This window comes from Perna viridis, chromosome 14, assembly GCF_037379345.1.
Source record: "Perna viridis isolate PV_CMFRI_1.1 ecotype Kerala chromosome 14, ASM3737934v1, whole genome shotgun sequence".
Taxonomy (NCBI): domain Eukaryota; kingdom Metazoa; phylum Mollusca; class Bivalvia; order Mytilida; family Mytilidae; genus Perna; species Perna viridis.
Genome location: NC_142458.1, coordinates 7810190 through 7822233, shown reverse-complemented (window position 1 = coordinate 7822233; position 12044 = coordinate 7810190). Strand labels below are relative to the sequence as shown.

General features: G+C 33.2%; 1 protein-coding gene across 3 annotated transcripts in view; it reads left to right on the top strand.

Annotated features, from left to right (window-relative positions):
• LOC148597997 (mRNA-capping enzyme-like) overlaps window positions 1-12044 on the top strand; it is a 38197-nt gene that overhangs the window by 13163 nt on the left and 12990 nt on the right. For all 3 annotated transcript variants that reach the window (XM_088559881.1, XM_088559882.1, XM_088559883.1), the window contains exons 5-11: window positions 699-863; window positions 2196-2335; window positions 2600-2715; window positions 3807-3910; window positions 5027-5128; window positions 6056-6191; window positions 6909-6980. In XM_088559881.1, coding sequence (XP_088416007.1) covers window positions 699-863; window positions 2196-2335; window positions 2600-2715; window positions 3807-3910; window positions 5027-5128; window positions 6056-6191; window positions 6909-6980 — 835 coding nt within the window. The remainder of the gene's footprint in view (window positions 1-698; window positions 864-2195; window positions 2336-2599; window positions 2716-3806; window positions 3911-5026; window positions 5129-6055; window positions 6192-6908; window positions 6981-12044) is intronic.

Sequence of the window (12044 nt, the reverse complement as noted above, 5' to 3'; positions counted from 1 at the left end):
TTCCCCGTTTTGTTGGAAAATTTTGTTAATTTTGTTCGAAATGTTGTAAAAAGTATGCAAATAATAGCCTGGAATCCCCCTCTCCTCTTTTAGAAATTCCTGGATCCGGCTCTGTCATGTTTGATATTATATCAAACCTATTTCACATTACACGGTAAGTGCATGTGCAACACTCTTCAAAATGCTTACATGGCAAAAGTTCTTTTTTAATCAGAATTTTCAGATTTTGTTCTCTTAACAGGAACTTAATACAATACATGTATTAAGAATTAAGAAACAGGCAATGGCAGAACTCAAAAACTTTGAAATTTCAAACTTTATTTTCCTCTAGGGGACCATTGATTTGAAACTTGGAAAAGTGCAGGATTTTCCATTTAGTAAAGTAAACTGTACAGAAGTTATGTCACTCATTTATTTCATAATTTTGTGTTTCTAGAAAAACAGAGGACGCTTACTCTATCGGTGCACCTGGTCCATGCTTCCAGTTTTTAGTGGAGTCCAATTTGCTCATTTGCTTTTGTTACTTTGTATGTATGATTTTAGTTACTTCTGTTTTCCATGTCTGGTCTTTGTCCCTGGATTACATTCTTTTGATTACTGCTATAATCTTGGTTCCCTTGATTATTCTTTGAAATACAAGGGTATCTTTGCTCACCAAATGATCTTTGTATATTATTTTTTGTATAATTTTTTTTCAGACATGGAGAAACTCCAGATGCAGATCAAACAAAGGCTTTTATGGACATCTGCCATCGATTCATATCTCAAAAACCATTAGAAATCATTGGTGTACATTGTACACACGGGTTCAACAGGACTGGCTTCATGATTTGTTCATATCTTGTAGAAAAAAATGACTGGAGGTATATGTGCTAATATTTCAAAGAACTGTGATACCTATCTTAAGGAGGTACACCTAGGGTAAGGGAAATAACACTTGAAATCAGTGATATGTTTGTATCAATATCAGTTTCACCAAAACCTATCAAGCTTTCATTTGAAACTGATTGAAATCCAAGTTACTTTGATGCTTAAATGAGATTGATGTAAAGTGCTGAATACAAACATTCCAGTAATTTGTAAGAGTTGTGTCCCTTACCCTAGGTCTACCTCCTTAAAGGAACACTTTTCAACTAGAATTTGTTTAGTTTAGGCAGTTGTTTGGTTAACTCAGGTTCAAAACACATTTAAACAGTGTTCCCATCATGCTTCTGTATAGTAGGTAATTCTAAAAATGCCAAAATAAATTTTGTGAAATATTTATTTTGGGTTTTAGTACTTCATGCACCACTAAACATCTGCCAAAATTTTACGTACATCTTTTGTCTTAAAATTGACAAATTTTACATTCGCCAAAATAACCCACCATATGTTAATATAGCGCTGTGGTATCTGAAATTAATTTTAGTAAGAATGTATTATGAGCACCTTATTTTAATTTTGGAGAAAAGCCTGAACAGCTGTGCTATGCAAGTAATCATCATGCTTTTTCTTAATTATGGGGTGAACTCTGCTCTTAACTGATATGAATAGATTTAAAAAGTGTGATTATGGCAGGTTTCCATTTTCTTCAGGGTTTGGTTTAGACAGGTTTCATTGCATTTCAAAGTTTAATTGATTACTATATACTTTTAATTTTCACATTTTAATTTTTAATTTTTTATTTACATTTTACAAGCATTTTTTGCTAAAGAATTGACATTTTCGGGACATATTTTGTAAACTGCATGGGTTTTACTGTAGTAAAGTATGAATGAGACAACCACTGTAGCATTATAGCGTCTTTTTTTCAGTTGAACAACATACATGTGTGCATGCACTATAAAAGTTTGTAAGCCCCTTTTTTTATTGTGGTGGGTTCCTCCAAACCTTATTAAAATACTTAACATTTAATTAAAAAAATAAATGAGAAAACTTTTTTTTACATTCAAATGTATTTCTACGATTATAGAATAAATTGAGCACATTGAGATAGTATTCTTTTTTTTTTTTAACTTAAATGGTTATAGTCCATAGCAGTTTTCTGGCTGTAAAAACCCAAACTTGGTCTAAGTAACAGAATGATGCTAAAAATATCAAGAATGAACAGAACAAATCTGGGCATTTTTTTCTTTTCATTAAATGCATACCATGAGGTTTAGTATATGAAGAACCTCTTTATTGTTTATTCTCATTGTTTGTTTTTTTTATTTTAGTATAGATGCTGCAGTTAGACAGTATACCAATTCTAGACCTCCTGGTATTTATAAACAGGACTACTTACAGGAACTATTTTCTCGGTATGGGGACGTGGAGGACACCCCCCAAGCCCCACCTCTTCCAGAGTGGTGTGATGGTTAGTGAGATTTATAGGGTTGTCATTGATAAAGGAATAGAGGCACTTAGGATATTTTGTAGCCTAGATGTACAAAAATGTTTCATGCAGCAGCAGTGACGTCATAACTTATAAATATTTTTACACTTATAACATTTTGTGAAAGTTACAACTTGTGTTGATTTTACAAAAAACTCGTAAGAGTAAAAACAATTATTACTTGTAATATCACATTAGAAAATAGTCTTGTGATGTCACAACTATCCATAAAATTTTTTTTTCTAGAATCAGAATCTCAAAATGTTGACGACGATGGTTTAGAAATTAATTCTACCAACTCCAGTAATAGTGGTGGTGGCCATTCAAGTGGACAGAGGCACAAACGGGAGTTTGTTAAAAAGGTAAATTTATACCTGGTAACCCCCTCCTCCCTCAGATATTGAGGGAGACTCCAACATTTAAGCTCTTTATCCCACAAGGAGTGTGTCTGCTGCATTGGAGGCTAAAAATTTCCACTTGAAAAGAATTTTCAAGCAATACATGTATCTAGCTACAATTGAAAATCTCCCACCAAAAAACCATTTGAAGATAATTGAACGAATGCACATACATATATTTCCTAAAATGTGCATCCTTTTATGAAATAACCTTTGAATAAAATTATTGTTACAGTTTCTTTGTTAAATTTTTATTTAACTATCTAATGGTTTTAGCACAAAAATTCAGGCTGAATCCCCCACATAAAATAGTTTAAATGTGGGAGATATTTCACATACTGTGAAAGTACTATTGTTCGTAGGGTACCAATTTTCGTGGTTTTGGTAGGTAAGCCAAACCACGAAATTTGGTTCCCAGCAAATAGAATATTTTTATTAATGTGTATATCTGTTACCTCAAAACCACAAATTCAAGAATCCACAAACTTCTGTTTCTTCTCTAATCCACCAGAATTGGTATTCATGAATTTAAAAACTGTCACAGTACCCATTCTCCAAGGTTAAAAGATGCGTAAATTTCTGTCCTTTACTGCCTGCTGTGATCATCAGAATGTCTGATGAAAATTTGTTCTAATTTTTTTTCTCCAGAACCCATTTAAAGAGGTAGTGCTACAAATGTAGGTTAAGGGGTGTAACTCTTAGAAATCTGTCGTATGTTTTTGTAATGTAAGCATCTATTTAACTGTAAAAGTATTAATTTTCACGGATTCTGTCAAGTGAACATATTCGCTGGTGTCAATTTTCGTGGTTTCAAAAAAATGATTAGCATTGTATAGTGTTAAAAATCAATTTTGCGTGTACTATTTTTCATGGCTTTCTGTCCACTGCAAAAATAGCGAAAATACATACATTTACAATGAATGAATGTTTGATGGGCATTGATGAAAATGAATATGATACAAACATATTACTGATTTCAAGGGTTATGTCCCCTGGTTTGTATATATATAATTCATAATGTGTTTTACTTACAATTGTACTATCTCTGTATTTAGGATGCAAAGTTTATGGATGGAGTTCATGGTGTCAGTCAGCTCAGAATACAACCCAGGCTGGCCGAAGTTCAAAGAAAAGTCCAGCAACTATGTGGCTGGAATAGGTATATAATGACAGGAAATATCTAATCAGATAGGCCTGGACATCATTTCACAAAGCACTTGTAAGGCTTACGTACACATAAATCCTTAACTAACCAACAGTACTGGGCCTTACATGCAAATAAGTATTCCTTAAGCTTTGTGAAATGGTGCCTTTGACAGTAGAAGTTTTGTCTGTAATGAAGAAAGCTCTCTTTCATTGCATCATATATTTAGGTTAAAATACAACTTTTTTGTATATGCATTACAAGTGTTTGTTTCAACTCTCTATTGTCTACCCTAAATCGCATACCTTATATCACACCCCTAGACTTATATCGCATACCCTATATTGCACCCCTCACAGGACATACATATATGATATAATGAACATGACGTGTGGCCCTTGGTGTTATATAGGAGTCTTGGGTTGTTACAACGTGTGATACAGATTTTTACACGTAATATTCAGTATATATCCCTACTCAACAAGTGGGTGGTATATTGGAATCTGTCTATCAACATTTGTTTGCAGTTATCTTGGATGGATTGATTTCCAAAATTGGCATGTGGCTTTATTTAGATGGGGCATACATTGTAAACATTTTGGTTACTGTCTGATATCAACTTCACAACTAACACAACCCCAAAGCCAACCATGCATGCAACTTCAGATTTTTTTCATTGTTTTCCAATACTTTATCAAGGGATATGGAATGTAAAACAAGAAAAAAGGGAGGCAAGATCAAATCATGTTTTAGAACTGTTGTTTGTTATACCCCTGCTCCAAAAGAGAAGGGGTATACTCTTTTACCCTTGTCCATGTGTCTGTCAGTAACAAGTTTTTCCATCAGAGTTTTCTCAGCAACTACTCATCATAGTGCCATGAAATTTTAACACATTCTTCTTTTGGGTGTGCCATACGGTGGGATTAATTTTCCGAAAAATTCGACAAAAACTTCCGTGTTTATAGAGGACTTTGTTTATTTTCCATATATTGTGATTGAAATCAGAGGTGTCACTAGTGAGCATTGGCTCACAGGTTTCTTATTCTTTGTGTTCTTCTTTTCATTTCAATGTAAGTAAAACAACCTGATTGAAAATTTTGACGTAAATGTACATGTATTCTTCCATTTCAGTTCTGGTTTCCCAGGGTCACAACCTGTTTCCATGGATATAAACAATATAGATTTTATAAGAAAGAAGGAATACAAAGTCAGTTGGAAAGCTGATGGTACAAGGTTAGTTCTACATAGAGCTCTAAACCCCAATTTAATTAAATTTGTCAGTGATTAGGTTTAAAATTTTGAGAATTGGCCATTTTAATGATATAAAGAATTTCAATGGGCCATTTATAAACATCCTTTGTGAAAAAATCTGATTTAAGGAGGTATACCTAGGGTAAGGGACATAACTCTTGCAAATCATTGGAACGTTTGTATTCTGCATTTTACTTCAATCCCATGTAAGCATCAAAGTAAGTTGAATTGATTACATTCTGTTTCAATTGAAGGCTTGATATATCACTTATTTATAGAGTTATGTCCCTTACCCTAGGTCTGCCTCCTTAAAAGGAACATTTTGGAAGGAATGGCACATGGCAATCTCTTATTTCAATCACTGCTAATTGTTCCATTCAGTCATTGCATGTAAAACCTGTCTATTGATTTGTTGGAATGTCCCTGTTCTAATCCACAACTCATCTCAAACAGCTAGATTGAATTTGATGAAATTTCCATAATGAAATTTCCATAAACTGTTTATCACATGATGCTATTGTTCACCTAATTTGTTTTTAATCAGTATGAATTTTTGGGTCTCCTATTTGTTTTCTGGGAGGGGAGGGGGGTTGGGGTATCATTTTTTTCAGATATGTGATGTGGGTACACAAGCAATATTTTTCATGTGAAGTACATGTTAATCGAGCTTCACATGAAATTAACATGATTTTTACGTGAAATTCACTTAACACGACTTTCATGTGAATAATACATGTGATTTTCATGTGAAGACTTGATTCACCTGAATTTCATTTGAACTTTATCACAAAGTTTGTTTGCTCAGTTCAGGTGAAAATCATGTGAAAATCATGTGAAATAATTTTGCCTGTGTAGGTGGTGCTGATGAAGTTAACATGGTAATCATTAGCATTTGTTTTTGTTTTTCAGATATATGATGCTAATAGATGGCGCTGATGAAGTTTACATGGTTGACAGAGACAATGCTGTTTTTCACGTTCCTAATTTACATTTCCCTCACAGGAAAGATCTTAGTAGAACTCTAAGGGACACTCTTGTGGATGGGGTAAGTTGTGACCATTAGCCAAGAAGATGTCACAAAGAAAACAATGTGTCTTCACCTTTTCGATGCTTACTTCCCTGAATGAAAAGTCAACTAATGTTTTCTTATACTGAATCATCATGAATATTTTCATAATCCAGAATCAAAATCAGAGGAAAAAATACATGAAATATGAGTATGGCTGTATTACCTTGGTCAGTAGCAAAATACTGTTGACCGGGTTAACAGAACAAAAAAGGCCTTTTGAAGTAACTAGTTAAGTATCAGTCTTTATAAAAATCAGACAGGAGGTGATACATGCATTTCAAAAACCCACTGAAATCAGTTTTATTTCTTGTTCAGAAACAGTTATTGATCATGTAACCAGTCTTAGTTTTTCATTTTGAGATAAAAATTATATAGATTGTACATGAAGTTTGCACTTTGCAGGAGTTATCTTTCTTGATTTTGTTTGATTTGTTTGGTTTTGGTGGGAGATAAATGTACGATTTTCTCAAAAGTACGGATCTGAATATGTAAAGGACAATTGTTATGTAAAAATATAGCATATGTAGACTGAAAAAGCATCATTTGTTTGGTGGGTTTCTACTTTGCCATGAATCACTGATTTTGGCATTGTCTGAATTTTATATGGACTGACACTTAAAATGTGACACTTGATTTATTATTGAAAATGTACATGTACACTGAAGCATAGTAAACATTTTTGATTATTTTCAGGAGATGATATTAGATAAAGTTGATGGTAAAACAGTTCCAAGATATCTAATTTATGACATCATTACTTTTATGGTAAGTGGAGTTTTTCTTACCACACAATTTAAGAAATACCTACAGCTGCATTGTGTGAAGGGTTAGGGATGAATGATGTGTGCATAACTCATACCCTTATGAAAAAGAAAATCCTCAGATTCTTAGGTTCATTTTTTAAGAAATGTAACAAAATTTCTCCTAGAAAGTTGATATGATGACCCCTTCCCCCTAAGAAAAATTGTTTGTTATGATAAGATGTGCTTTAAGTTGTGATACAAATCTATACCACTGGTTGGTTACTAAGGCGATTTATACCACAGGTTGGTAACTAAGGCAATGTATACCACAGGTTTGTTACCAAGGTGATTTATACCACAGGTTGGTTACTGAGGTGATTTATACTACAGGTTGGTTAATAAGGTGATTTATACCACAGGTTGGTAACTAAGGCGATGTATACCACAGGTTTGTTACCAAGGTGATTTATACCACAGGTTGGTTACTGAGGTGATTTATACCACAGGTTGGTTACTGAGGTGATTTATACCACAGGTTGGTTACTAAAGTGATTTATACCTCAGGTTGGTTACTTAGTTGGTTTATACCACAGGTTGGTTACTGAGGTAATTTATATACCACAGGTTGGTTACTTAAGTGATTTATACCTCAGGTTGGTAATTTATATAGCACAGGTTGGTTACTGAAGTGATTTATACCTCTGGTTGGTTATTTCGGTGGTTTATACCACAGGTTGGTTACTAAAGTGATTCATACCTTAGGTTGGTTACTTAGGTGCTTTATACCACAGGTTGGTTACTAAAGTGATTCATACCTTAGGTTGGTTACTAAGGTGTTTTATACCAAAGGTTGGTTACTAAGGTGATTTATACCAAAGGTTGGTTACTAAGGTGATTTATACCACTGGTTGGTTAATTAGGTGATTTATACCACAGGTTGGTTACTTAGGTGCTTTATACCACAGGTTGGTTACTAAGGTGTTTTATACCAAAGGTTGGTTACTAAGGTGATTTATACCACTGGTTGGTTAATTAGGTGATTTATACCTCAGGTTGGTTACTTAGGTGATTCATACCACAGGTTGGTTACTAAAGTGATTTATACCACTGGGTGGTTGATAAGGTGATTTATACCACAGGTTGGTTACTTAGGTGGTTTATACCGCAGCTTGATTACTAAAGTGATTCATACGTTAGGTTGGTTACTTAGGTGCTTTATACCACAGGTTGGTTACTAAAGTGATTCATACCTCAGGTTGGTTACTTAGGTGATTTATACCACTGGTTGGTTACTAAAGTGATTCATACCTCAGGTTGGTTACTTAGGTGATTTATACCACTGGTCGGTTACTAAGGTGTTTTATACCAAAGGTTGGTTACTAAGGTGATTTATACCACTGGTTGGTTAATAAGGTGATTTATACCTCAGGTTGGTTACTTAGGTGATTTATACCACTGGTTGGTTACTAAAGTGATTCATACCTTAGGTTGGTTACTTAGGTGATTTATATCACTGGTTGGTTACTAAAGTGATTCATACCTCAGGTTGGTTACTTAGGTGATTTATACCACTGGTTGGTTACTAAAGTGATTTATACCACTGGGTGGTTGATAAGGTGATTTATACCACAGGTTGGTTACTTAGATGGTTTATATCACTGGTTGGTTACTAAAGTGATTCATACCACAGGTTGGTTACTTAGGTGATTTATACCACTGGTTGGTTACTAAAGTGATTCATACCACAGGTTGGTTACTAAGGTGACATTTACCACAGGTTGGTTACTAAAGTGATTTATACCTTAGGTTGGTTACTTAGGTGTTTTATACCACAGGTTGGTTACTAAGGTGATGTATACCACTGGTTGGTTACTTAGGTGATTTATACCACATGTTCATTACTATGGTAATGATTCTTTTTTTAAACTTCTGGCCAATTCTTATGAGTCTTGCTGGAATGGTGAATGTTAGGTTGAACATTTTGAAGTTCAAAAACAATTGGGAAGAATTAGTTAGACAGTAAAACATGTCTTAAGTACCTTTCTGTGTAAGAAGCAGGTGATGGGTGGCACATCATTTTCCCCAATTTAGTCATTTTTGCCTAAAATATATTCAGTGCATCTAGAAAACAAACAAAAATCTATTTAAGTTTATCCTGAAGCATCTTTGATGTATATATTTTTTGACTGCTTATATAAGGAGGGAGAGCAGGAAAATTTTCCTGCCATTTTTCCATAGTGCTCTTCAACTAAATTTGATCTATCAATTTCTTAAAAAGGCTAATTTTACAAACACTTTGAAAGTTATTTCTGGAGATTATCAGGTAATGAATTAATTTGAGATAAATACTGTAATCTGATCTTTTATTGAAATTATATTAAAACTTCATAATTGATTAAGGCCTTAAAATACTAATTGCAGATTGGAGTTATCTACCTTAGTAATTAAATTTGCATTTAATACCAAGGATTGTCATACAAATTATTGACTGGAAATGTATGTATTAGGAAAACAAAATAATTTTACAAAGAAAATAATTATTTTAGAAGAAAGGTAACTTTATATATTCAAATTATGCCATTGGATATTTTAAATTCAAAAGTTATGTCCCTTACTGTAGGTCTACCTCATTAAGGAATGAACCAAAAGCAGGTAATTTTCAATTAATGGTTAAACATATGTGCAAAAAAAAAATATTAGTCTTCTATAATAGGATTTTGAAATTAAGCATGTGGGTTACCATTAGGCTGTCAAAGAGTGACAACTGGTTGGGAGGGAACCAGAATAATGTTTACCTACCATCTTTTTCTTCTAGGAGATCGGGTTCAGTTTGTCAGACTGGTACAAAGCAGGGTCTGTTTGATTATTCAAATGTTTTCACTTGAAATTCATAAGATATCTGCCAAAGGATGTTAAATCATAATTAATCAATCATTAGACTAAAAGAACAAATTTTTCAGAAGTATTTATTTATTTATATAGTTGACCTTTAACTTTGAACTATTGTGAACCTAATTAAACATAGCTTAATTTATATTCATATTATGTTTATTGTAAATTCCTTATTTTTTTCAATTTTAAAGCCAGCTTGGTTTGCTAACAAAAGTAAAGAAGACATATTCAATATAATTGATAATGGCCTATAGAATTCAGTATATTTTCAAACAAACTTTTGGAAGTATTATAAATTGTGCATCATTCAATACTTCACACTTTGATGGTGGTTTGAGAAAAGTCATAAGTATTTTTTAACTGTTCATGTTTCTGTAATTTTGAAAAGGGGAGGAGGAGGTCCAGCAGAATTACAGAAAAAAAGGAGTGTCCCAAGCTATGATTTGCTCATTTTGTCAAAATTTTGCATGATATTACCAAAATTTTCGAACAGAAGGGGGGTTTTGACTCCAGAAGATCTGCCACTGTTTTAGAGATATGCTCATGTATGCTGTACTTGAATCATTGCTCTTATAATGGAAATACTTGCAGATTTTTAGAGTTATATTTAATCGCAAACTGGAGTTATCTACCTTCGTAAGCTATACAGCTGTATTCAATGATAAGAATCATTCTTTAGTATTAAAAACTTTTCAAATAATGGAGAATTTAGATAAAATTAAAATATGTAAGAAGAATTTAATTTGAAAATAATTTGTGTCTCATCTTGTAAACATTTGCAATGTTTTAAATTATTTAAACCATAGTTTTTCGTTTCATCCATTTATTATATACTTGTAGGTCATACATGCATTTATGACCTAATAACCGCTTCCTGATCCCTTACATGATAGGGATCGTTTTTATGGAACTGTTATTCCAGTAGATGGAATTTATATAATGATATCAAGAAAATCCAATTGTTCATTGTACAAAATTTGGTATGCTGTATAAGTATTTCAAGAAGTAACCTCTCATCAGTCACATTAGAATCGAATAAATAGGAAGATATGAATAAAAAAAATAATAATCCGTCATTGAGAGGTAACACCATGCAGTACATGAAATGAAGCCTCAGTGTTTTATGTATTTTGAAATTTGTAGTACTAAGCAGTTTGATAAGTATGAGAAATAAATTCTGATATTATTTGGGGTCAGACAAGTCTATGGATTGGTGAAAACCCTTGGGAACCTCAGGTCCACCAGCAGTTTCATCGACCCAGTAGTTGAAAATACAAAAAAAATGCCAGTCATTTATATTGCAAATTTCGATATGCTGTACACATGTTTAAAAAAGTAACCTCTCAACAGCATTAGAATCAATTAAGGAGGTAGACTTAGGGTAAGGGACATGAAGTCAGTGATATGTTTGTATCATATTCAATTTCACCAAAGCCTATCAAGCTTCATTTGACACAGGATGAAATCAATCTAAGTTACTTTGATACTTACATGACATTGATGTAAAATGCTGAATACAAAGGTTCAGTGATTTTTAAGAGTTGTGTCCCTTACCCTAGGTCTACCTCCTTAAAATAGGAAGTTCTAATGCCAAAAAGTCATTGTATACAAGAAGTACTCAAAACCAAAACTATCGAAATAGGAAGCCTAATCCATCTCTGAGAGGTTATACCACGTGCATTCCAAGGAATAAAGCTTCAGTTTTTTATGTACATATATTTTGAAATTTGTGACGTGGCACATTTTTGATAAATATGGTATTAATTAGGGTAAGAAAAGTCTGACTACTGGGTTTGTGAATATCCTCTGGGACCTTACGTCAACCAGCAATGACCTCAACCCAGTGGTCATAAAATACAAAAAATCCAAATTCAAATTTGGGTTTTTTGTATTTTATGACCACTGGGTTGATGCCATAATCTCACCAAGCAAACCATGCTTTACTGTAAATGTACTAATTTTTGCTATTTTCACGGTGGACAGAAAATGACAAAAAATATGTTCACTTGACAGAATCCACTAAAATTGATACCCACGAATATGTTCACTTGATAGAATCCACTAAAACTGATACCAGTGAATATGTTCACTTGACATAATCCGCGAAAATTAATAAGTTTACAGTATGTAGACACTGCCATATTTGTGTGTAACAAACGTCCTTTCTGTACTTTAGAGAAAACCCTTTATTCAT